Source organism: Dreissena polymorpha, chromosome 6 (assembly GCF_020536995.1).
Source record: "Dreissena polymorpha isolate Duluth1 chromosome 6, UMN_Dpol_1.0, whole genome shotgun sequence".
Classification (NCBI taxonomy): Eukaryota; Metazoa; Mollusca; class Bivalvia; order Myida; family Dreissenidae; genus Dreissena; species Dreissena polymorpha.
In genome coordinates this window covers 40,101,951-40,129,557 of record NC_068360.1, presented here as the reverse complement: position 1 = coordinate 40,129,557, position 27,607 = coordinate 40,101,951, and the positions used below count along the sequence as shown (strand labels likewise).

General features: G+C 36.3%; 1 protein-coding gene across 1 annotated transcript in view; it reads left to right on the top strand.

The window, feature by feature from the left end:
* Window positions 1-7,695: 7,695 nt before the first annotated feature.
* LOC127835613 (vitelline membrane outer layer protein 1-like) overlaps window positions 7,696-27,607 on the top strand; it is a 34,639-nt gene continuing 14,727 nt past the window's right edge. The window contains exons 1-2 of the mRNA XM_052362050.1: window positions 7,696-7,769; window positions 8,367-8,477. Coding sequence (XP_052218010.1) covers window positions 7,696-7,769; window positions 8,367-8,477 — 185 coding nt within the window. The remainder of the gene's footprint in view (window positions 7,770-8,366; window positions 8,478-27,607) is intronic.

The window sequence follows — 27,607 nt, the reverse complement described above, 5'->3', positions numbered from 1 at the left end:
ATTACCCATACATATATGCTATTTTTCTTTACATCAAACAACATTATGAAAATATATTTATCTCATCAAAATCGGCTTCACACTATCGTTATGTAAGCAGAGAGAGAGAAAGAGAGAGAGAGGGATAGAGACAGAGAGAAAGAGAGAGAGAGAAGAAGATAGAGAGAGAGGGAGGGATAGAGAGAGAGAGAGGGAGAGAGAAACAGAGAGAGAGAGAGGGACAGAAAAACAGAGAGAGAGAGAGACAGATGGAGAAGGGGAGAGGGATCGACCTATAGAGATAGCTCTCTCTCGTCTCTCTTTTTGATTCTCTCCCCGTCTCTCTCTCTCTCTCTCTCTCCTTCTTTCTCTCTCTCTCTCTCTCTCTCTCTCTTTTTTTTTTCCTCTCTCTCTCTCTCTTCTCTCTCCCTCTCTCCCTCTCTCTCTTCCTCTCTCTCTCTCTCTCTCTCTCTCTCTCGCTCTCTCTCTCTCTCTCTCTCTCTCTCTCTCTCCTCTCTCCTCTTCCTCTCTCTCTCTCTCTCTCTCTCTCTCTCTCTCTCTCTCTCTCTCTCTCTCTCTCTCTCTCTCTCTCTCTCTCTCGCTCTCTCCCTCTTTCTCTTTTTTCGTCTTTCGCTCTCTCGCTCTCTCTCCTCTCTTTTTTCTCTCTCCCCCTCTCGCTCTTCTCTCGCTCTTCTCTTTCTCTCTCTCTTCTCCTCTGCTCTTTTTCTCTCCCTCTCTCTCTCTCTCTCTCTCTCTCTCTCTCTCTCTCTCTTCTCTCTCTCTCTCTCGCTCTCTCTCTCTCTCTCTCTCCCTCTCTCGCCCTCTCTCTCTCCCTCTCGCTCTCCCTCTCTCTCTGTCTTCTCTCTCTCTCTCTCGTCTCTCTCCCGCGTCTCTCCCTCTCTCTCCCCTCTCGCCCGCTCCCCTCTCTCTCGATGAGACTCTCACTACTCCCCGAGATCCAGAGAGACAGAGAGAGAGCTCCCTCAGAGTCTCTCTCTCCTCTCCCTCTCTCGAGAGATCTCCCTCTCGCTCGTCTCCCGTCCCGATCGCTGCCTCTCTCTCTCCTCTCGCTCCTCTCTCTCTCTTTCTCCCGCTCAGAATACCATAGACCAGACCGCAACCTCACAGAGACCTAACCAGAGACAGAGACACAGAAACCCGAGAGATAGACCGCCACGCGAGCGCTCGCTAGCTATAGAGCGGACTCAGAGAAGACTAGAGAGAGACCGAGAGAGACTAGACAAGAGACTAGAGTGATACTTCCGCGAGACGATAAACCGAGAATGAGAGAGAGCAGAGAGATAGATAGAGAAAGAGAAGAGATATACACTGCACCCTCTATATCTCTCAGAGATCTGTCGCTCTCGCTTCTCTCTCTCCGCCCTTGCTCGTCGCTCTCTCTCTGCTCTCAAGAGTAGTGACTGAGAAAGATGTTTTACGTTCGTAAGATTCGTCGGAATTCTTAAGTTTGCGAACGTGTTTATGGCATGTTCGTATGAATTGACGTGAGAAAGTTCGTTTGTTAGATTCGCAGAATTCTTACGAACATACTGTATTATGAAAGACCCAATGTCCGGTATGTTGGTAAAACGTTCGTACAAATTTAGGGTGAAAATTAAAGAAATAACAGATTACTTTCTTAGTTCTTGATTTTAGTTGATCTCTTAACGGATGTGAATTTGGGGTTCGAAAAATTAGAGTGTCAAGAAAGTCAGTAAAATGTTCAGTCGATTTTTGTTATCATATATTAAGTGTATTTTTATTCAAAAAACGATTTTCATTTCTTAATTGTTGGAAAATCTCCTATTCAGTGTGTTCAGTCAAATCAGTGGGAATGAATCATGTAAGGATCCATTCCCAATAGAAAAAATTATATATTTTCCCCTAAAAATTATAAAATCCTGAAAATTTCCAAATGCAGGTTTCCAACAAAAAGATCTGATTATTAAGTTCATAGCCCATCAAGCTACATAAGTTGAACATTAGTAAATGTCATATTGAAATCTCTTTTATTCTGAATTTTAAAGCATTTAATAGGCCAAACTACAAAAACACGTATTTCCCAATTTAAGTCAAAATGACGAGATTTTCAGAATCGAAATAGAACCGATTCCCAAAATAGTGAAAAACATAACTTTTTGAAACACTCTAAAGTCGACTTCCTAGGTAGAACCAGGTACTTGTTATATTTTGGGGATATCTAAAGAACGCTCCCACAGTGGGGGTCGAACCCGTGACCTTACGATAGCTAGGCGGACACATACTCCACGCAAAAGCTACAGTTTATAAACAGCTTTGCTTGAGGACAGTGTTTATTTAATTCTTTCCGATGAGAAATATCAGTGAATTATAATGATAATATTTCACTGTTTCAAACAGTTTACAGGGACAAATAGCAGTGAACGATAATGTACATTTTTTTACCGGAACTATTTTTAGATATCTTTGGTTTCCCCATTGTGACTCCAAATTTTACAATTGTTACCAAGGGCGACAACTCCGCATTGAATGTTTATAAAAAACAAGTAGCTTCATCTGAACTTATCATGGTTTAACATTTCGGGGCGTCCAACGGGGAATAATATTGTCCGAAAGAGCAAACAAAATAATAAATTGTAAGCATAAATAAAAAGAAAATTAGTTGGAATTGGTGTGATATCGATTTTATTTCACTCATGATCATAGAAAAATATATTTTAACTCGTGGCACATATCACCTTCTAAGTTAACTCGTGAATTAAAATCGATATTTTACCAAATCCAACAAATATCCTCTATTAAACAATGTAAACCAAATTTTTAAAATAATTTGGTAGATAAATAAAGATTAATAATAAATACTTCAATTTTACTGTTCATTCAAATGGTCGATATAATGTTTTATTCAAATCTGATTTGTTTAAGGTTTTAAAAGTTGTTGTGTACATCCCTCTACATACTTTAGAGTTGCAAATTCCTTTTATTGTCAATTCTTATTTATATTACTTTAACTTATATATGTATATGCCTGTATGTCATTGACCACCGTGACTGCATTATATGTTAAATGTATGTATACGTCATGGGCTTCAAGCCTAATGTATTCTGAAAAAAACCTAAAAATACGGCTTTTTGAAAAATGAATTATGCTTAACAAATCAACAATCAAAATAGAATATGGACTCAAATCAACTTGAAAAATGTTCAATCTAACCGGGTAGTAAAACAATTTCAGATTCAAACAACAGTTTAATAGGCTTAACAACTACTGAAAACTGCCAGCACGATGTTACACATGTTTTCAGAAAAGTAAACGTTTTGCACCACCAAACTATTCAAACAAAATATATACGCCTCGCTAGGGGAAAACTAATCAGGGACGTCACTTTCCCCTGTTATGGTATTGGTTGTTAGAAAGAAGTCTCTTCTTAGCGAAAATCCAATTTAGGCGGAAAAGGTCGTTCCTGATTAACCTGTGAGGAGTGCACATACTACTCTGGGATAACAGTTTACACACATTCATTAAGCCCCGTCACCCTTGAACGAAGCTAGCATGTAACATTGTTTTAAGAACTTCCTAATGGATTACTATTGATTTTATACAATAATTCAATAAGAAAAAGTAAAAATACTAATTATTGCACCTTCGTTGTCTTTGAAGTGCACAAATGTAGATGCTCTCACGCGCCTTATTTGTAAATGCTGTTTTATACACAAGAAGACCATGTGTCCTTAGGCGCTCACCTGCGATCCTAAGGAACTTAACTGTTCTGACCAAGTAGAGTTCGAAATAATGAAAGTACTTTATGAAACATAAATATTTGGTACATTTTTCTTTTTAAAGATGACATTATAACAAACGTTCTGACCAAGTTTCATGACGATTAGACCAAACATTAAACTTCGAGAGTGGCAACAAGGTTTCAATATATCCGTATTATGACAATTGCACCGTCCCCTGGTGGCATTTGAAAAAACATTTTCAACAGACCGCAACCATTTTCGAACTCGGCCCAGATATCATTTGAACACATTTTTCTACCAAAATTCATGAAGATTGTACTAAAAATGAGACTTTTACAGTATTAACAATGTTTTACTATAGGTAGGTACTATAACCACATAAGGATAACTGCCCCGTCACCTGGCGGCCATGTTTTTCAAAGGACCGCAACCATTATCGAAATCGACTCAGATATCCTATGATTAAAAAAGTTCCTACATTGTTTCAGGAAGATTGGACTAAAATGTGACTTTTACAGTGTTAACAAAGTTTTACCATAGATGATATAGCCATGGGAGGAAAACTGCCCCGTCCCTAAGAGGCCATGTTTTTCAACAAACCACAACCATTTTCTTACTTGACTGAGACATCCTTAGAACAAATGTTCCAACCAAGTTGTATGAAGATTGGACTAAAAGTGTGACTTCGACAGCGTCATTAAAGTTTTACTATATAGTTATAAGGAAAACTGCCCCGCCCCTGAAGGCAATGATTTTCAACAAACCACAACCATTTCGAACTTGGCTGAGACATCCTTAGAAAAACTGTTTCAACTAAGTTTCATAAAGATTGGACTTAAAATAAGAACTCTTAAGTGTCAACAAGGTTTGACTAAAATCATAAAAGGAAAACTGACCCGCGCCCTGGAGGCCATGTTTTTCAACAAACTACAACCATTTCGAACTTGGCTGAGACATCCTTAACACAAATGTTTCCACCATGTTTCATAATGATTGCACTAAAGAAAAGACATATAGATTGTTTACATGGTTTACTATAGCGATATTATGAAAACTGCCCCGCCCCTCTAACGGCCATGTTTTTTTCTACGGTTCAGGTCATTTTCGAACTCGGCTGAGATTTCACTAGAACAAATGTTCTGGTCAAGTTTCATGAAGATTGGACAATAAATGTGGCCTCTATCGTGTTAACAAAGTGTTGACGACGCACGTCGGACGACGCACGACGGACAAAAAGTTATCAAAACAACTTACCTTGAACACGTTGTGCTCAGGTGAGCTAAAAAAAGAGATCTAATTTATGAAAGGTTAAAGATTTTTATGGTGATATATGTTCCACAACGCTTATGCCTACAGTTTTTAAATTATAAAGCCAGTATAACATGTATTAAATCACTCTGAGTGCAATGCAACCCAGGCACAAAACAGTAACCAGCCCTCAATATTCTTTCAATATATATATATACGAAAATATTAATGGAATAGCGGGTGGGAGGTGGGACTTACCGATAGCAGGTAAGTATTTAATAATAAAAATGAATTTTACTGAAAAAATTGTTTTAATGTAATAAATACCTTACCTGCTATCTATTAGCTGATTGTGAAGCTGCGGAGGGAAGGTTCGTATATATTTTCCGATCACAGTATAACCCATATACCGGGTTATCAGCTAATGATAACAAATCCCAAAACAAGGGTTATCAGCTAATCTTCGTTAGAACGGTATTAATTGAGACTACTCGGACAGAGTAAGTATGTCAATGTCGTAAAAGACACTACCGTTAGTGAAATCACAACGAGACCAAACATAAACAAATTGTATTGTTGGTACTTCAGAGAACGCAGATAAAAAGATGACAAGGGTGGTCTGATTCCTCCAGAAAACAGCTTGGAGCACGTCAAAAAGTTGAGTGTGATTAATATACGCCCACGAAACAGACAGAGCTCTTAATTCATGCGGTCAGATCATAAAAAGGAACTAATCCTTAGATTAGAGATAAGATTTAACCTTCCTTAGTCGAGGTCTAATCCCGAATAATAGAAGCCGCACACACTTTCCCTCCCCCCTTTTTAGGGAAATGAAAAGTGTCTTTTGGACTAACACTGCTGAGATAGAACTTCAAAGCCCCGATTGGCCATAGAAGTGTATCCATATCTTCATGTATACCAGTTTAAGAAAAACTTGTAAACTTGAAGATTTTTAGAAGCCTTATAGAGGAGTTGATATTAAGCAAGGAATCCTGACTGACACAACAAAGTGAAGACGACATTAGATCCAACTGAAATGGTCGTTTTCAACAGAAAAAAGCATTAATTTCACTTCTCCGTATGGTAGAAGCCATTAATAAGAAGGAAATCCGTCTTAAAAGTATATTGAACTGTTAATAAGCCTCATATGAAGCTTATTAAGCAACCCAATAACACAAGCCTAATCCTTTTAAGAAGGTAAGGGAACGAAAAACATAGTGTTGAAGTTCCATAACTTGGATCAGTTTCAAAATAGGTAAGACAGCACAGAGTTGTTATGACTTACAAAAACCGAGGTATACGAAAGCATAATCTGTATCCTTTGATGGAGATTAGAACACATCTCCTATCATCAAAGACAAAGATGAGAAAAATCCTCTATGCATCTAGCAGAGTGATTAAGGTAATAAATATGCTCTCGAATACCTAGTCAAAAGAAAATTTCCAGAGGAACCCCATAGACAGTTCTGGTGGAATTATCCTTGCAAAAGTAACAAGGATTGAAGCTATTACAGAATAACGTTCTTCTGCAGAGATTACTAAATAATGGCCAGACATGTAGTGGCACATGTTTTGATCAGTATATACCTCTCTGAGATATCAGATTTGACCTGTGAAGAAGTTTCCTGACGAAAATTGTACAGGAGACTGAAAAGGTCGTAAAACCATAATCCCATGGTTCACCAAGTAGAGTCCATGAAGATATGGGAAAAGCTCACCAAGATATTCCAAATAAATATAATGCATGAAATATAGAAGTAAATACCCAGTTGATGTCAAGCGGACGAATGTTTAACAATCGCACATGCTGCTGAATTGATTTCTGTGAAATGCGTTCACGTTGTTCAGCATTTACACTGCGATCTACGATCTTCTCTGCCAGTGTGCAAAACACTGCCGCGCATGCGCAAATCATATTCATTTAAACCGAACGGAAAACTAAACGAAAGAGAATTCAAGTTGACCATTTCCTGATGGAGTGTCTTATGCGACAGAAAGAACTGCAAGACAAAACGTCCAACAACTTGCAAATAACGAATAAGTTCCTGGTTTCCAGATACAAGGAGTAATAATATGTTCACCTCTGTGTCTGGATGTTAACACCGACCGATGTGTGTTAGTTGAAACCATCACAAAGGAGTCGTGAAAATATGTTGTAAATGAAAAACAGCTAAAAAGAATGCTCTCTTTTCAAGATGTTGATATGCAGGTGATATTCATAAGGATACCACATACTTGAGAATATCGGGATAAGTGGTTCCAGGGTTGATCGTCCCCAATCTTCCCTGCTCACATCTGTATAAGATGTAAGGAAGGTTGTGGTAGAAGAAACTATACTCCTGCCAAGATAATCTTCTAGTCTAGACACCACTGATTAGTGGGAAGTAATGAAACAAAGATGGAAATCTGTGTCATTGAATAATCATGCGATCAATTCCAATAAACTTAAAAATAAAGGTGAAACGGACGTGAGAAAAGATGTCTCAGCAGAAAGACAGATGACCGGGCCGGTAAATACCGACCGGTGGCCGGAACCATTAGTCAAGGATGGGTGGGGAAAGAAATCACGGCAAGCCGAACTTTCCCACTCCCAAGAGACTTGAAAGTTGGTAGAATAAGAAAGTGTTGAACACTTTTAAGTCTATGGCCTATCTACAGTAGCCTCTTTCTTGAACCAATAAAAGGCGCCTTTAAAATCCTGGAGAATAAAGGTCGTTTAGTCATCGATTTGCGTAATACGGAAATATGACTGAATGTGGTACCTCCGGCATCGGAGGTGTGGTGGCAGAAAAGGTGAAAACCCTAGGAGTAACCTTAGGGTGGTAGAAGGCTTGGAAGTCTTCAAATCTGGCTTGGTTAAGCCCTTTATTTCAAAAATCATAACCAGACGAATTACGATAGAAATACGACCAGTTATGGGAAGACGGCCTGTTAGGGCCAGAAGTGTAATAGAAGAAGAACTTTAAGAGGGAAATGTTGTTCTTTCTTATAAACTTGTCTCCAACAAGGGAATCTTGATGATGAGAAGAGATGATGAGGTCCCTCCAGATCCTTAGCATCTAAGATCTGAGTTCAATAGCCCCCAAGTCATCTACAAGACTGTGTTCCGCCATGCCGTCAAGCTGGTAGGCAATCCTATGTATCAGCCCTCTCTCAGTTGTCAATTCACCATCATGGAGTAAATAACTGAGATAGTAGTAGAAACAACTGGCATAGGAAGCGAAAATATCATAATGTCAGAAAAAATACCCGGCAGTTTAGAAACAAATCAAATTGTAAGTCGGGTCACGTACAGGGACTAGTAGCTTTTACCACCATCAAGCGGTTTAGGCTAAGATATGTCCTGAGGGACTTTCAATGACAATTGAGCAGAAATATTGTTGATTCCAGTAACTTGAAAACATGCAATGTCGTAGGAGCAATAGAAAAGCAGATGTGGACACGAAATGTCGTCTTGCTAATCCTGCTAGAGTCACGTTGTGCACCAACTGTTCTGTGACAGTGACTACAACGTCTGTAGCCGACAGGTATAGGCGGTTCAAAAAATTAATCCTTAGGGTCTCGAACATAAATTATAGCTCTGATTAATAGAGGTCAAATATTAATGTTCGACCTCAATGTTAGATTCCGAGCCCGCTTCGGCCGAACCATGTACAAAACCAATAATCTGCATGTAGCCGGCTGACAGAGAAGTAGAAATAACAGATAGATGTATTTCATGATCTTCTAGTATTAGTAGTTAATATCCAGCACCAGAATGGATTAGCTGGAAGGAAAATCAACCATAGGCCAAGTCAGCGGAGATGATTTGGAAACCAACGGTCGCCAGTAGAACATCAGAATTGAAAAGAATAAAATATCATGGAGATTGTTGAATCCATAAAATTAGGATTTCAATAGAATCATAGCCAGGGGTAATGGTAATGTAGAAGATACCCGTTGGCTACAAAATATCACCGATGAAAACACAGGGTAATACCGTCGATTGGTAACTGGTGACCGAACTGGACCGGTCAATGACCGCTGACAATAGTCAGGTGAACGAACCAGTCAATAATATGACCGGTGACGTTACCGGTTAAAGACCGAAATAAGGTGGAATCCATATGGTCTGACATCAATGCCGAGAACTGCTCGGCAAAGAAGAGCGTGCCAAATGTCCAAATCGATAGCGATGAGACATCATTAAAGCAGATGACGAAGAGTCATTGGATGTCGAAGAAGATGAGGAAGAATAGTCCGATGATGATAACGAAGAATAGGAGTAAAAATAATCCTATGATGATGTACGACTACTTATACTGACCGGTGACCAGTGACCGGTGATATGGCCAGTGACTGGTGACCGATGTCCGGTGATCGGACCGGACCGGTCATAATATGACTGCGTCAGAATGGAAATATCTGGTGCAGAAGAATGACCATCCACGAAGTCATTCTAACTGATAATGTAACCGGAAAACAACGGTAGATTGTCAGTATCGATAGGCACAAAGTGTCCAATGTAGTCGTAGTGGAGAGATGAACACCTAATCCCGAAGCCTGAAAGTAAAACGAACACGTTTTCGTATACAAATAAGGTTAGGTGACTTCAATATGTGTGGACGCCATAAAGGAACCAACACACGTGGAATGGAGACATGATATTCCGTAAAGAAATAAAATCGGGACCGTCGATATGACCAGTAGGTACGTTAACGCCTACGTGAGGAGTGGCGACGTCCCATATACCTGCGATGTCGAAATGCTGTTCGGCTACGCTGGAAATAAGGTCTCCTAAAATAGTGTCTCCGTGAGCGTTGACGTGAACGCTTACGAGCGTATCGACGCCGAGAACTGCTCAATGAAAGAGAGGCGTGTTCGATGTCTATCATGTTGTGCTCAATGAAGGAGAGGCGTGTCCGATGTCTATCCTATTGTATCTATATTCGCAGCTCGTTGATGATGATGAGTCTTTCGGCGAAGGAGAAAAATAGGAATAGTCCAACGATAATGAACGACTTCTTCTTCTGACTGTTGACCGGTGACCGGGCATGACCGTTGACCGGTGTGACCGGTGAACTGACCGGTCAATGACCGGTGACCGGTGACCGGTGTGACCGGTGACTGGACCGATAAATGACCGGTGAGACCGGTGACCGGACCGGTCCCCGATGACCGGCGACCGCTCAATGACCGGTGACCGGTTACCGGAACTGTCCCCGGTCATTGACCAATGACATTTGAGACGTCGATCGATGCAGAGCCAAGCTCCGTGATCAACGTCCTCGGTGACGTACCGGTCATATTATGACCAGTGTTGTCACCGGATGATGACCGAAGTATGGCCGCTGCCATATGGTCAGACATTGGTCGATGTCCGTGACCAATGCCCTCGGGCTAAGACCGGCGTATTGGGGGTCGCCATATGGTCTTACGTCGACCGACTGACATCATAAGCCTGTTCCGGTCAACGTCTTTCCCGGATGGCCAAAGACCGAAGTATGGTGGGAGCCATATGGTCTGACATCGACCGATTGCCAGCATTGAAAGCCCGTTTTGGTCAATGTCTTGGCCAATGTCCGTTCTTCTCAACTCTTGTATCTGCGACCATCATGTAGTCGAATATATGAAAAACAAGAGCAAAACATATTTAACAATGAACTGGTCACAGACCAGATTATCATACGGCACATAAAATCATTATTTGCCCATAATGAAAATAATAAACATTCTCTCGGTTATTATTGTAAAAGAGAAATCAATTGTACGTATAATACCACTGCCGTAGATCATAAATTAAATAAAAGTTTAATTCAAAACAGATGAAAAATAAAAATGAACATCAATTAGATTGTCATATGGAACGTTTAAATCATTATTACATACAATGGCAATAATCAATGTATTAAGAGAACACGCTTTGCATGATCTCGTAACGCATTAGATTAACACGTTTTGCACGTGCTCGTTCGCGCCTGAAAACAACCAGCATGGTAGAAATAAACCATTGTTCAATAAAAGCAAGCATGGCTTACTTTAACAAATGAAACAAAAGTCCATTAAATCCAAATAAAATAATCCGAATGAGAAGAAAACAGATAATAACACAATTTATCTATTCAAAACCCCATTCAACCAAGTGAAATAAATCGAAAAACAATTATCGATTCAGAGCCGTAAAAGACACATATACACCTGGTCGATCCGGAAAGAATTTTGAGGGCTGGTTACTGATTTTTGCCTGGGTTGCATTGCGCTATGTTTAACCTAGTCTATATTGCAGTATGGAGGTGGCCGGTTCCCAGTTAATTTTCCGGATGAGTAATTCCCCTTGGAAAGGAGTAAGCTAATACTTTGCAGGTAACGTATTTATGACATTAAAAACGTTTCCAGGTTATCGTACCAGACATATTATGTAAAATAGTGTTTGAAATAATGTACAACACCAGGCGTCCAGTTAGCTACTAAGTTTCACGTGAAGCGTGTTAGTTAAATAGCATTTACATCCCTTTGATTGTTCCATTTGTTTCCTTCAGGCAGAATAGAAAATCACGTTTGCTTAGATCGCGTGTAAAATTTCTTTTAATATATAAATAAGTATGGACAGCGCCACATGTTTTGAAAATAGTAACAAATGTATCGTTGTAATACAAATTATATAGTCGAAACCATATTTAATGATTAAGAAATGATATTTTGTGTCGAATTGCCCATGACCATAAGTATAATTGTTTCTGCCATGTTATGTTTTTATGTCTCGGGTGATGTTGATATCGTTGCGATATTCGCTGTTATTACCGCTAGTGTTGATTTAACCAATAAATTTTAGCTGGATTACATTGAAATACTTAAGGCTTATTGAGGCGTTCTCGAGTTCGTTTCCTGGGTAGAACTATTGTTGTGTCTTTTGGGGGATATCTGAAGAACGCTTTCATATTTGGAATCAAACCTGATTACTCCGGTCACCATATCCATATAGGCTACATCAATATTATATTAAATGACAATATTATTCCCCATTACTAGAGCTCGATTGAAAATTTTCGGCTCGGGTACTACTTACATGTACCCCGGGTGCTCTTAAGTATACTTACATGTACCCCGGGTACGGTAAATTTACTAAAACATACCCGGGAACTTTAACGCTAAATCGGTCGTTGTCGGCTTAAAAAAATAAATATGTTTACATTTATGTCAAATGTTCTGTTAAATGGCCTCTATATCATCAAAACTCATAATCAAAAAGCATGTTGATGCAGTTTTTTTTAAAGAAGTTTGTTTCAGATAAACAATATCGTTTACCGTTATCGGTAGCGCGTTTTACGACATCGGAATTTGGGCGGGAATACAACTCGGGTACAGTCCAATATCGACCGGATACGTGTTACTATATTTACCGTACCCGGGGTACATGTCAGTATACTTAAGAGTACCCGGGGTACATGTAAGTAGCACCCGTGCCGACAATGACCAATCGAGCATAACTAGATGTATCACGTATAATGCATATCAACTTTTCAGGAAGGATCAAGGCCACAACTCATGATCAATTTTCACGAACTCGTCCATCTTCTGACCAAGTTTCGTAAGGGTCAGACAATTAATGTGGCTTCTAGTAAGTTAACAATGCAAATGTTGACGACGCATGACGGACAAAAAGCGATCACAAAAGCTCACCATGATCATCCTCTGTTCAAGTGAGCTGAACATGTACCCTGACCTTTTTTTGGAAATGCGCGACTTTCCAGCTAATGTCAACAACTTTTGACTACATTACAAGACTTCCTATGTTTTATGCACGTGTTGATATAAAACGTGTCTTGTTACTGTTCCGTGTAACTCTTTACCTCAGCCACGTGAGGCATTTACTGCTGCTCTGGACAGGAAATGCGACACAAACTACTATTTTCCAACATGGTGTTTCTTAATTCTTTTCTTCAATAATTCATGACAATAAATATAATATCTTTCATGTCGGTTTTGATCACGATTGTTTAATTAATGTCCTCTAAATAACCCAGATTGTTTCCTACAGGGGACTTTCACACCTTATACTCCAGATATGATGGCTACAATGTCTGTCAGGTCTAATCCAATTGTATACAGCTCTAACCATCACATTTAGCCCAGAGCTATTCTTGTGAACATCGCTAAGTGAAAAGGGGGTTTAATGCATGTGCATTAAGTGTCGTCCGACATTAGCCTGTGCAGTCCGCACAGGCTAATCAGGGACGAAACATTTCGCCTAAACTGGAGTTTTGCTTAGAATAGAATTTTTTTAAACGAAAAATATACAAGCGGAAAGTGTCGTCTCTGATTTGCCTGTGCAGACTCCACAGGCTTATCTGGGACGACACTTTTTACACATGTATTAAACTGCCTTTCCTCAGAGCATGGCAAATTTATAATATGGCATCACTTCACACTGACAAGACGGCACACATTAAAACCGACCGGCAATAACTGCAGTGGAATGCTAAATACAAAAAAAACAACATATTTTGGGTAGTCATACTAAAACCAAATCAGAGTTAAATGTTATTTTACACTTTAATATTCATTAAATTCATTCAACAAAACATACTAAACTAAAGATGAAGCCAAGTATATCTGTTTCATGACATGGTATTAAATCAAAACAGTATGCTACAGTTCTCTGCAACAGGAACAATGTACCAGAACCGGTGACTATGTATTTGTTTATAACATCTATAATAACATTATCAAGGGTGTGTTTTAAGAACCGCCTCGAGGATGAACAATACCTGAAACCCCAGGGTTCAACTGAATTCTTCATTTGTATTTAGATATAGCAAAGTAAATAACTGTTTTTAAATGTTTGTAAAATTAGTTTGAGATTGAAAAGGAGAACACCCCTGAGTAATTGCAAGGAATAAATCACCCAAAAAAATATCTTAACATTTTGATATACAAGTTTTAACATTGTTTCTTATTAATGCCTACTGTCAAGCATACTTCAATACAAACAGGAAATGTAAACAGTTAAACAATTGTATGCCTGAGCATGCAATTCTTAAATAAAGATAAAGATGTGTTGAAAAGTGCAACAGTAACAAAATTAATATAATACAATTTGTCGTGAAATACCGTTAAAAACAACATGTACACACAATGACCTCTATAAAAATAATACTTGCAGAAATATCATAAAATAATGAATTCACTGTAAAAAGATTACAAAAATACATGTGAAGTAAATGCAAATTTGTTTTTCTAATCCATAACAAAATAATCATTGAAGTAGGTTTTCTTTCTACTGCATATTAAAAAAAAACACATGAAAAATGTGTTTAAAATAAATAGTAATTGCTAACTGGTATTCAAATGGAATAAAGCTGAAACTTGAAATAAACAAAACCACAACAGAAGTTACTAGTAATGAGTGCTTAAAATTTTCAAAACTTTTGAAATTAATAAGTATTTATTATATACGATTTAAAATTATCAATCTCAATATAACGTTGCGTATTATTTTCTAGGTATTATCATGCTTTTGTTCAGCTCAAGTAGCAAGCAACATGTTTTTTGTTTAGTAAACACAATGAAATCCAGCTGCTCATCCCGCTGCTCAAATTTATTTTTTAAATATTGAGAGTTCAACTTTTTTATGTTGATTTATTAAAAACACTCTCTTTATTGAATTACTTAATCGGATTCATTAGAATGGACTACTCAATGTAACGCAATACTATATTATTAACACTCAAATAAATGTAAGCGCTTCACTTATGCCATTATTTCAACTTAATTTATTTTTAAACCTATTGCATTACTTCTTTTCATGTATATTTGTGTATACATGCAGTTGATTGTATTGTTCATAAAATATTTCCCTTATTAAATGACTAGCGGATGCTATGAATATTTTTTATCCGTGATCGTTTCTGTGTTCCGTCGGTGTTACACAATAATTATAAATTATTACAGCGTAAGTTGTATAAATACAGTTTGAATACAACTTCCAAATAATACAAATAGCTTACATAATTAAATTTAACTGTTCGTTTTTTCATTTGAAATCACAAGGAAATGAGCGAGTATTTTATGTAAAATAAATGGCAGCAAACTATTTGCATTCGCTTCAAATAGTCCGTGACCTAGTTGTTAGGAGAAGTATTAGTAGTATAGAAACAATCATTTCGGCGCCATTTTGTTAGGAGCCTTTAGGAGCGGTGAGGTTGTAGTGCTTGTGGTGCCTGTGGTGCCAGTGAGGAGCGAGTGAGGTGTGAGTTAAATCGATTCATAGAAGAATCTGGAATCCATCTTGTTAGGAGCGGGTCAAGTTGAGGTCAAATCGGTCGATAGTCCAGGTGCAAGGGTGTAAGTTATTGGTTTTCACCTGGTGCCTGTTGTGCATATATTCGCTTAGGGGTATGGTTATAAATCGCCGTTTATTGTTGTCGGTGTAATGAGCGTGAATTCACCTGCGAGTAATGCATGACTTTTGGTATTAAAAGCGATTTCATATCAAAGCGCTATCGATTTGGCGCTTTTTTTACGAACCCGATATAATTTTGAATGTATTTGAAAAGCGAGCGGTATGGAACCACCTTTTAAGCGCGCAAACGTTTTAAATGATTTGGCGCTTTTATTTTATGCAAACCCGTTATAATTCTGAATGTATTTGAAAAGCGAGCGGTATTGAACCACATTATCGGCGCGCAAACGTTTTAAATGATTGGCGCTTTTTTACGAACCTGATATATTTCTGAATGTATTTGAAGAGCGATCATTCCCAATGCAATTTACATTACATGTATATTGTAATCTTTAGTAGCCGAGTTACGATACACTCACTTATGTTAAATATCAATTTGAATGTTCGAGTAAACTGTCATTAAACTTTGCTGTAGGAAGTCAAATACAATCCAAAACTTTAGGGACCCGTTGTTTTCAAAAGTATCGTTCAATGTTTACAGTTAGATAAAACATGTTGATTGGGTCGATCATGAGTGTATAATTGATCGAAATCAAAACCTTCACGCTAAACAGTGTTTTAATTTGAATAAGCCTGATTTCAATGGCGTTTTGTCGACATGATAAACAACAAATAAAAATTCAGACACATTAAATTTCAACGAAAATTAAGGAACGTTGAAAAGTAAAAAGTAAACATGAATTTCGGAAATATTTTAATTTAGAAACAAAAATGGCAATAACATTGTGTAATTCAATCCATGATTATTTTGAAAGCTTGAGTAATGCTACTGCTACTTTGTTTAACGCTGAGGATGAAGAAATCGGTTCCTATAATACTTTTAACGATGAAAATGTTACATTGAACTAGGTCAACCGATAACGGCAGAAGAAGTTATGGATTCAGTGAAACGTTTAAAACAACGTAATAAAGCGATAGGCAGTGATTTTTCACATGAATATTTTATTGAAACTATTCCTATTTTACTCGTTGATTTTGCTGCCTGTAATAGTATTTTAGGTTTTGAGATTTAGATAAACATGTTTTAGTGTTGATTCTTTTCATATATTGATGTCGATTATGCTGCATTATTTAAACGAAAACACACGTTTATTCTGCTTACATGTTTTGATATAAGGCGTATATGTCGTAGGGAATTATGGCTTAGCGTGAAAAATCTGATATGCACATTAAATTATTTAGAATAATTAAAAGTATGCATAATAATTGTTAATCATGTGTTAAGTAATTCACATCCTCTCTGAATAGGAAATTTATGATATTGGTCTCAAAAGAGGATGGTAATGTCCTTGATTACATTTCTCACAGTCTGTAGACAATTTTAAATTTTGTGAACAAGAAAGTACACTTTCTGGAATAAATAGAGATTCCACAATACTAATTTTATTGTTATTTTCGAATGAGAAGGTCATGATGGTAAATCACCATCACAGATACAGAACCATTTAGATAAACATACACGACCTCAATTCAAATGAACACATATATATTCATATCTTTCAGTTTAAACATGTACATTATTTCCTCAAATATTATACACTGCTGCTATTAAATAGGTACATATCAAACACGCATTCGTCTCAATTAGATGTCAAGCGCTTTGAAATACATTTTGGTTTATAAAGATGCAGATAATAGCCCTACATAGTTACAAGTTCGTATTTGTACACCATAACGGAAAAGAAACATAACCCAAATGTCTTAAAGTGATGCGTTAATGCGTCCACAGTTATTTCGCTTTAAGAGTTGTTCATTGTCTTCATAGGCGGATTTGGAGAGGTTGCGGAAACGGCGTAAGCCCCACCCCCTGAAAGTTCCCAAAATTGGACATGTTTCAATCATTTGAAGTCAATTTACAGTATCAATCACTTTAAGACAATTTACAGAAAGTTACAAGTAAGCATGTGTTCGGTTATACGTAACTTTCGCTTAATTGCTCCATTTCATTGAGTCAATTGTCTCGTTAAACATTCAATGAAAAATAACAGCAACATGTCGTCTGCATCAACCTGAAAAGAACTCGCTTCTGAGAAAATACCTGCAACCATCAGAAATGCTTGGAGACCCTCACAAAATAAAGTAAAATGTATATCATACATACGTACACATAATTTGACTTTGCTTAGATTTGTGTCTGTGCAAATTACACGTTACTATTATATTAGTTGTGCAGTTTGATTTATTTTTCGATGATTGGTAATGATTAAATATTCCGTTTCCGTAAACCAAAATCCTGTACCCGTACCTGATCTTTAAAGAGACTTGTTCACCGTTTGGCAAAATGTTCACAGCTTGGCACTATGACAATTTAAAAAAATTGCCATAGATTAAAAGAAAATATAATTAATACTTTACATTTAAAAAAGCAAATAATCACTCCTGACTAAGATAAAAAGGTATGTTCGTATGTTCGTTGATAATCATCAATCAAAATCAGAAAAATAACAAACCGTGTGCATCCATAACACTTTTCATTGACAATTTAGCAAAAACGAGTATTACCCTCAAAGCGTTTTAACTACCGTCCATTTTTAAAATCTACGTTGTGTAGTGGTAGCGAGTCAGCTTTTGCTTTCAGAGGTCTTAGGTTCAAATTACAGTACAGGCACTATGCGTGTTGTCTTTTTCCTTGATCACATAATTATTTTAAAATATTTCAAACATTACAGTTATGTTAGTTAATTCATTTAATGACATTTGTCAAAAGTAAGAAAATTTATAAAACAAAATTTAAAAAAAATGTATAGAATAAGTTAATCGTTTCTGTCAAACATTAAATTCATCATTACTATGAATTCATTTTCATTCTTAAATTTATATAACGATTTTTACTGTGCTCCTTATTTTCTCCTTGTATACGGTGCTTGTCATTTTTATCTTTCCCAACCCAAGCAAATGCAGCTTTGTAAGATGAAAATGAATTTGTCTTTTTTATAATATTATTCAGTCTAAATTATAATATTCGATCTGTGTCATCAAAGACATTAAATCAAATGGACTTAAGCCGTCTTCGGTTATCTGCTTTTTAGTTTAGTAGAAATAAGACTTCATTACAATGACTGTAGTTAAATGTACGCATCAGCATGCGTACACGTTCGACCCAATGCAATGCGCGTCGTATAATTTTTCCAAATATGTGAAATATGCAGTTGTTTGTTCTCACCGAATTACAGCCCAATATTTTGCTTACGCGATCAAGTATTGCGGGTCATTTTTCTAACCTCAAGAGCTGCTCTAGTACTCGTGAGAATGTTTCGTTTTTCTTACCTCAAGAGCTGTTCTGGTAAGAATTGCGTGTACAAAATTATAGAGAGAACGGAAAACCAGCTCACCACAAAATGTTCACGATTGTTCAGAACATATAATGTATCTTATGAATGAAAATCGATATACGCCGCCCTTGGGATTCGAACTAATGTAGAGGAAACTACTACTGCAACATATTAATAAAAATAAGATATGTCATGCTACTTCTCAGCAACTGTATATCGTCTGAATATAAACACGCAAACACTGGCAGAAAATATGTTTTCGGCAGTGACATTTCGACAAAAGCTTTATACCAAACCTCGATAATTGAACTCATTTTTCATCTTTCAAATTAGGCATCAATGAAATGCATCAAAATATAACAGACGCACATATGGTGTAGTATATAAGCTAAAACACCATTGCTGCGTGTGCTGTATTGCTTATATACCAGAAGACAAAGAAGAAACTCTTAAAAAATGGGCACTATCACAGACTATGGAGTGATCAACCTACGCGCAGAGATGAGACTGGTTTCGAGACTATATCATATTTAGCTCAATAAACAAATATGCATATATGTATATAACACTCTGATTAGAAAATGTAGCCATCGGTGTGTCCAAAAGAAAATGTCCTGTGCAACACAATGAATTGAAATGTAGAACGAAATCTAAGAAATATAGTTTTAAAAATATTCTTTTCGCATTCAAGATGGTGGTCAAAACATAAAAAGAGATCACAAAATAACTTATTTAATCTATCAAAATAGACAACCGGTGGTGAAATCAACATTGAGATAGCGTGCTCTAATAAAAGTACCAAATGACTTCCCGACCATATAACACTATATATGCAAAACGTGCTATTAGTATTACACATATAGTTTATTTGTGCTACGAAAATGAAGAAAGGTAACTGGCTCGTTCAATGTATTTAGTTAACATGTTTTGAACATCTCAAGAAAATGGAGAAAATAAAGCTATAGATACCAAGTTGGCTTGAAAATTATAAATAACATTTACAATTGTTACTTTCATTTTTATGTGTGTCTTTCGAACAAAAGGGTAATGATACCAGTAAAACGAAGGATACAAAATTTTGTTTATATTATTCTTTGTCCGTTCATTGATACGTGTGTTTACCCACAACGTAACAAGTGTAATGAACTAATTTGTTTACGTGAGCTGTAGTCGGTGAGACACAAAAATAAATGTAAGCTCCATGATGTTTGCTATATTCTATTTTGCTCGAGCAATTTAACATATAGAAAATTTCAGGTAGACTAGAGTTCACTATGCAAAGTCAGTTCTTATCGACTTGAACCTGTCTGTATTGTCATTGCTATTGGTCCCCACGTAAATAGGCCAAAATAATAATAGTTGTTTCATTATCAAATTTATTGCATTGTTAAACTCCCAAAACGGTTAACGGTGTCCAGACACACACAAGTGAAATCCTTCCAGATCTGGCAGGTTTTCTAGTGTAGTTGTTGTTTTTATTTTATGAAAGTCTGTGTTATTTTCAATTTTATTGAACATTTTATATATGGTTCACAGTTACAACTTTAAAGAAAAAAAGACTGGAAATAGTTTAAAATAGCTATAATATTTTATTTGACCACCATCACCTGATGTGTATTGCGGCATGAATTTTTTTGGAGCTATACTCGGAAGCTGTCAAATCTTGCGCGGAGATTTCATCAAATAAATGCGCATTATGTTTTGATCCTTACTTGAACTATTAAGTTAGCCTTAATTATACACACTTCCATAGTGTATGTTGTGGAAATAAAGTAATCGTATATATATTTGTGTTTGGGACGTATGCTACAAAAGTAGCACAGTTTTAATATTCCAACGATGGATATTTTACATGTATGTTTTTAATTTATGCTTTAATTATTCAATGTTACATTGATTTCAAAATATATAACAAAGGATCACAGAGATCAATAAATTCCTACACATAAAAATTCCAAACGCGCACCTTATGCTTATATATGTTACTGATAACAATGTTAATACTTACAGTAAAAAACAAGCACACATACAACAAGACATGTCCCGACATAGCGCGCATGAGTATTTTTTTTCTCTTTGGTAGTTTTGGTAGTTTGGTAGTTTAATGTATATGTCTGTCGGTCACCTTAATTAATGAATGCGAAGACATGTGTAAAGATGAATAGATGTATCTGTAGCAGTGAAAGAGGTTAATGTAAACTGAAACAAGACCGTTTGAGCCGTTTGACCAGCCTGCGCATTCCCGCAGTTTGGTCAGGAGCTACCATGTCCGCGATAAAGTCGCTCGTTGTTTCGTTGTCTCATTAGCGGGCTGGTCTGAAGCTTCGCTGGCCGCATATGGCATAAGAAACATTTTCGAATGACGCGGCTACAGGAAACTTGACCATGTCATAATATAGTTGTTCAACGTTTTAACAATAAATTTACTTTTATCTTATAAACATTTCAATTCGAAACAAGGTGTTCATGTAAGCTACATATGTATATTCAAAAAATACGCCAAACTTCCAATCAAAACTAAAGTGATCGAGTGGGTATTTATTAAACCTCAAAGATAAATCTCTAAAAAAAAATCTTTCAAAGACGAGATGTTGTTGGTACTCGTTTCTGTTTCATTTCATCGTTCCTCAGAAATTTACAATTTTAGTGCTCTTGTTTGTATCCAACGACTGAGTAGTTAAATGAAAATTTAAATGAAATGTATTCTGTTTTATTGCTATATAATTTGAATCGTAATGACATGAGGTTAGTTTTTATGTACACTTCAAAGTTTTGTTAATAATTCGGGGCCAAGTGGGAGGTTTTGGAGCTCCATAAAACCGGTTTAAAGCCTCAACTCTTTAAATTGACCGTTCCAAGGCGGTGACCCCAGTCTTATTCATTTTTGTGTGTTTGCTATGTACTTGTGTGTCTTGTCCAGTACATTTGTTTTGAACCTCATTGTTTGACAATAGGTTCCTTGCCGTAAAGGCCCGTATGCTATAATAAGGTTACGCTCCTGCTGGTTCAGCTGAAGTTCCACTTTATTTTGTATAGTTGGTATATTTGATATATTTGGTCCCTTATACAAATGCCGAACTTGCCGTTCCGAAATCGGAATGTTTCGGCTTGTCTTAGTGACGATATTTGACTATTGCATGTCTAATCTATTATACATTATGTGGATGTTCGTTGAATCTAGAGTACAAAAGTACAACATTTTCTACATTTGGTTAATGAAAAATCCGTAAAATTGAGGAAGTTTTGAAGCTGTTGTAACTAGAAACGATGGGAATTTTTTTTAATGATTCTGTTGATTTAAACTGTGGCTATTTGTTATATTTGAAAATGTAACATTCGCAACATTTATTTTGTATGTATTGATAATAATATAAATCAATTAAGTGACAGTTAAGAAAAAAAGTGAATCACGTTACCGAAGTTTTCATGATAATCTTGATGAAAACGTCGCCTTAAATACTTGGTTTTAAATTATTGGGCTATATGAAACAGACGTTAGGCAGGACCAAATCTGAAAACTTGGCTTGTTTAATTTAAACAATAATAAACTACCGCTTGAAATTATATCAGATATTGCTATATTAAATAGCTCTTAGCTATCTAATCGGCATTTTACACTTTTATATACGTTGTCTTATTTATTATGGTGATATTTGAAAAGTACTGTTCTTCTTTAAAATAATCGAAAACGAATGTCATTTTGAACTTATAATTAGATATTACTTTTTTTTTATTGCGTATAATTTCATTTAGTTTAAACCTATTTATTTTAGCTCGATTGCATCGAAAGCCTTAGGCTTATATAAACGCTCTCGAGTCCGTTTCCTGGGCCTAGAACCAGTACTTGGTGTTTTTAGAGGAGATCTACAGAACGCTCCCACGGTAGGGATCGAACCTGTGACCTCCCGGTCGCTAGGCGGACACCATATCCATTACACCACGGCGACCTCTGCAAATTTCATTTGCTAACATCATGTATACAAGAGCGCATGCACACGCATTAATCAACTCGAGTTCGCAGTGCCCCGATGCGCTTGGCTGTGTACTGGAGGTCGCAGTGCCCCTATGCGCTTTTCTATTTTATATCCTTCATCTAGCCAATCCGGTAATGGCCTTGAAAAACAGGGAAATACCCCATTCGGTGCGCAAATTATATTATTTATAAACAGAAAAACTAAATTGAGCGCTTTGGTTAACACTTTAACATGCATATTGTTTAGGTAGTCATTCAGGACAAAATATTCATTTTCAAATTGAGTCATATTGTATTTTGATTACAAATGTTAGGTGTTTACACATGAACACGACAGATTATATTGGCCTTTGTATAATGGATAACAGAAAAATAACACTCGAATATTGTGTTAGCGATAGTAAAACAAGATTATCGTAAACATCAATTGTAATAAAATTGCAATTATAAAATAAAATAGGGAAAGTGATTTTCCGGGGGTTAAGGTCCCTCTTTCCGTTAAGATTTTTTGTGTTCGTTATATTTATTTTTCCGATCTGATTTAAGAAATCAAGGTTAACAATATTAAAATATAGTGCTATAACGACAAATGTCCTAATGTCAACTTCAAGTATTCATGATAGTGGGGACGGTTTCAGGGACATGACCGAATTTGCACTCATGTGTGTGTGTGTGTGTGTTGTGTTTTCGTGTTCATTATCCTATCTATTATAGGCATTTTAATAATTGCCTTAAAGAAATGAATTTCTCTTCTGGCGATGTCTCTGTGGTTTTATTGTTCCTAAGTGCCTAAACATTACAACCACAACAACTATTGCAAGATGGCTAATACATGTCCTATGTGTACAGAATGTTGTAAACAACTCCTGCTTGCACTGATTAATCAAATGACTTTAACATGGTAAGACAATGTTTTACTATACATTTAATGTAATTCATTAGACCGCAATAAAAACAAGTATGTACATATGCAGCAGACTATATTATTGCGAATAACGTTAGAAGTGAATTCACATTAAAATCTATCTACTTACAAATGTGATAAGAACTAGCTTTATGCATTTATTAGGATACTACATGAGCTTGAGTACATTGATGAGCTACCATCAGTTGATCCTCAGCATTAATGTTTACATTTGAGCTTGAGTACATCAAAAGCCTCAGGCTTATTGAGACACATTTAAGTCAGTGTCTTTGTAAAACCAGTACTTGGTGTCTTAGGAAGAAATCTTAAAAATACCCAAGAGAAAAATGAAAAACTCTAGAATACAAAAGAGATAAATGGTCTACAACTTCACAAAGTCAATTTCATCTAAAAATGCTTAACTACTCAATTATTTGCTAACAATTTTGGGGAGACTTCTCAAATACCAGTCTAGTTTTTAATCACTGAAACATCAAATCAAACAGAGTTTCATCACAAAATGACAGTCTGCAATCCTAGATCAAACATTACAATGCTCAGTATTGAAACATTCAGGGAGAGATGTTTTCGGAATAAACATTACTTCCCTCAAATGAGATCAAATGTGGCTAACTTGGCTAGAAATAGCTAGTTGAACATAAACGTTATATTCAGGTGTGTTATTCCAAGATAACCTATAATATAAAAGTGTATACAATTATGGGCAGCATCTTGCAAAAATAGGTCTTATGCCATATATGCCCAGTGTAGCATTTACGCAGTCTTGACAGGAGCGACCCTGGTCGCAATAAAGTCACGCAAGGTTTTGTGGTCTTATTTGAGCAGACAAGGTATCTTCTGAATTCAGACTCCACAAAACAGTTTATTATTTATGATATGTAATCTCCATGAAACCGATACTCATGTTAAAAAAATTGAATTCATGACACCAAAATACTTTTGTATTCATAAAGATAAATATAAAACTGAAACATTATCATCCCTTGGCCTGGTACAGATACACTTTTCTCGGATATTTAATATGCATTGCGTTCAAAGTACTGCATTGAGAATAAATAAAAACAGATAGTAAATGATATCGTTTTCATTATGTCTTTCACAGAAATGACACTACAAATGTATATATTGATATATTTAAAATGATATTTTGTGTACATCCTGATTTTTTAAAATAAAGGTTGACACTCAATCTTTCAAAAGAGTGCAGTAAAAATTTGCAATCGAGAATTTTTTAAAGAAAAAATGGAGATAAACAACACAAGGCCGTGGCATAATGCCATTATTTACAGAACATGTTGATTGTCAATTAATGATTATTCAAATTATGCAGGACATAAAAAGTAATAAAAATGACCTTTAAAACCAATTGCAACTAAAATCCCACACAACCAAATGCACTGAAACACTTGGAGATTATTCTGTAGTATGATGAAAATCATTCACAAGATTGAGGCAGAGTTGTGTACAGAGAACGGTGTGACGAATGGTTGCGCAAATCAAAAGACATGACATCTATCATTTCTTTGCAGACGATAATTAAACAGAGACTGGCCCTGTGATGTACCATATTATGGTATTAACCAGAAACCGTTTACTGAACAAATATTACACAGTATTGCCAATCATGAAATATTTTAAACAAGAAATATCTTTAAAAAAGATATACGGCGTTGATAGTTCAATGAATGAGATCAAGGACATCGAATGTCTTTTTCTGTGCAGTTCTTAGCTGCATCACACGCAGTACGGGATGTTATGCGGAGTTTTCGCAGCTTATTTTACATTATTACATATTGCTGGTCATAAACCTATAGATACAAAACAGAAAACAAAAAGAAGAATGGGAGTGAAATTAAAACATATGAGTCAACCGGCCACACGCGAAGTATCCGTATTTATAGGCGCGTTCTTCGAACAAATCTGTTTTAGTGGTTTGTCTGGCATTGCTATTTGATTCGATTATTAACAGTATCGAGAATCATCGCGCTCATGCTTAATACATTAGTCAATATGGTGGAATAATTATTGTTAAATTAATCAAAAATAATATGTATCATTGTAATTAGTTGAAAACACATTAAAAATCTATTATTGACACACCATAATTATATTGCTGAATATCTTCATTTAACATATTTCTGGTCTAAAGAAAATTCAAGGTCACCTAGTTCACGGATAGCGTCTTTATTATATAACGATTATTTTACTGGCCGCGAAATCCGGTGATGACCTGTATATAAACTCTGACATTCACACACTGGCCGCGTATTGACCCGATACATCGCGGGTTGAAATGCAATGCATTAAAATGAGGCCTCGCTTCCACTGCTCTTTATACTTTTACATGTTAACATGTTGAAAGGTATATTGAAGTAAGTACTAAATATGAGAACAAAGCCTTTAAGTATAAACGATTTTGCGCAAGCAATCCACTGAAAATAAAAGGTGCATGCACAACTGTATTGATGTCGAGAATTGAGTGTAAAACTATTCTATCTATTAAGCCTTTTCATTAGAGATAAAATTGTTTCATGCAGTTAAACAGTGTTACAAAGACGCGGATATGTTTCCAATGTTCTGGTGGTATACTCAAATCAGCCAATGGAATAAATGAAGTGTATTCATTCGTACCTAGCCGTGGGAAATTGTATTTGAATTTTATTGGACACTTACAAAGGTCAGGTAAGGTGAAAAGCTGGCTTAATACCGCTACGCCGAAAAAATTAAAATAATTATGCAAGCTATGACCGTTTCACATCATTTATAATCAAAGCATTTAATATGTGTAACTAACCACTTTCTCCCTGCATCTGACTCAAGAGGAGAGGTTGTCAGTTATTGTCAAAAGCATTAGCACTTAGTTCTGGTAAACCTGCTATGCCAAGAAAAGTATGTGTTGGTGAATTGACGCCTGGGTAGGACTTGAATGCTGTTGAAAATGGTGACACCTTCAACAACAACAAAGCAAACAAATTTACCATGACACATCTTATTAATAGAATTGCTTATGTTTTTAAAAGCTGTCTTTAATAGTGCTGGCAGACATATTAAATAGGGGTTAGGACACATTGCACAAGATTACAGACCTTAAATAATTAGCAACCAAAACTTTCACATTCTTTCCTATCAATTTTATCTCTAATCTGCATTACTTTCTGCATCCCTGTGTTGACTAATAAAGATGACAAATTCGCAAGTGTAGTGCATTTGGTATTCCTCCTATTTTAGCTTTAAAAAACAACAGAAACGACCCATAACAGATCTTGGACTAAACTGATTCTGATTATGAAAGAGCTATTAATGATAAAGATTGATGTCTGATTCTGAGGAAAGAAATGATAGTTGTTGGGGGGTCCAGAAGAATGATGATGATGATGATGATGATGATGATGATGGTGGTGGTGGTGATGATGGTGGTGGTGGTGGTGGTGATGATGATGATGATGATGATGATGATGATGATGATGATGATGATGATGATGATGATGATGATGATGATGATGATGATGATGGTGATGGTGATGATGATGATGGTGATGGTGATGGTGATGATGATGATGATGATGATGATGATGATGATGATGATGATGATGATGATGATGATGATGATGATGATGATGATGATGATGATGATGATGATGATGATGATGATGATGATGATGATGATGGTGATGATGATGGTGATGATGAGCAGGAGGAGGAGGACAAGGTTAATGTTGATGATGAGGATTGTGAGGTAGATGATCATGCTAATTACATCAACTACTTAACATAGACAACAAACAATCAAGTTATTTATAAACAAATTATCAATCTTTAAACAAGTTCAACCATTTGAAATAAATATTAATCTTGTATAATGCAATAAATCAATGAAGCCTTCTTGAGTTTCACTGAAAAATATGCTACAATTAATGCTGTACATTCAATGGATTGCACACATGTTCTGGCTATTCAATTCTCAAAGTGACCAGCTGTCTGTAAGGCCATGTAATCTTGTAATTTCACCAACAATGTGTGCTCAGAAGTCCTGATTTCATCAATAA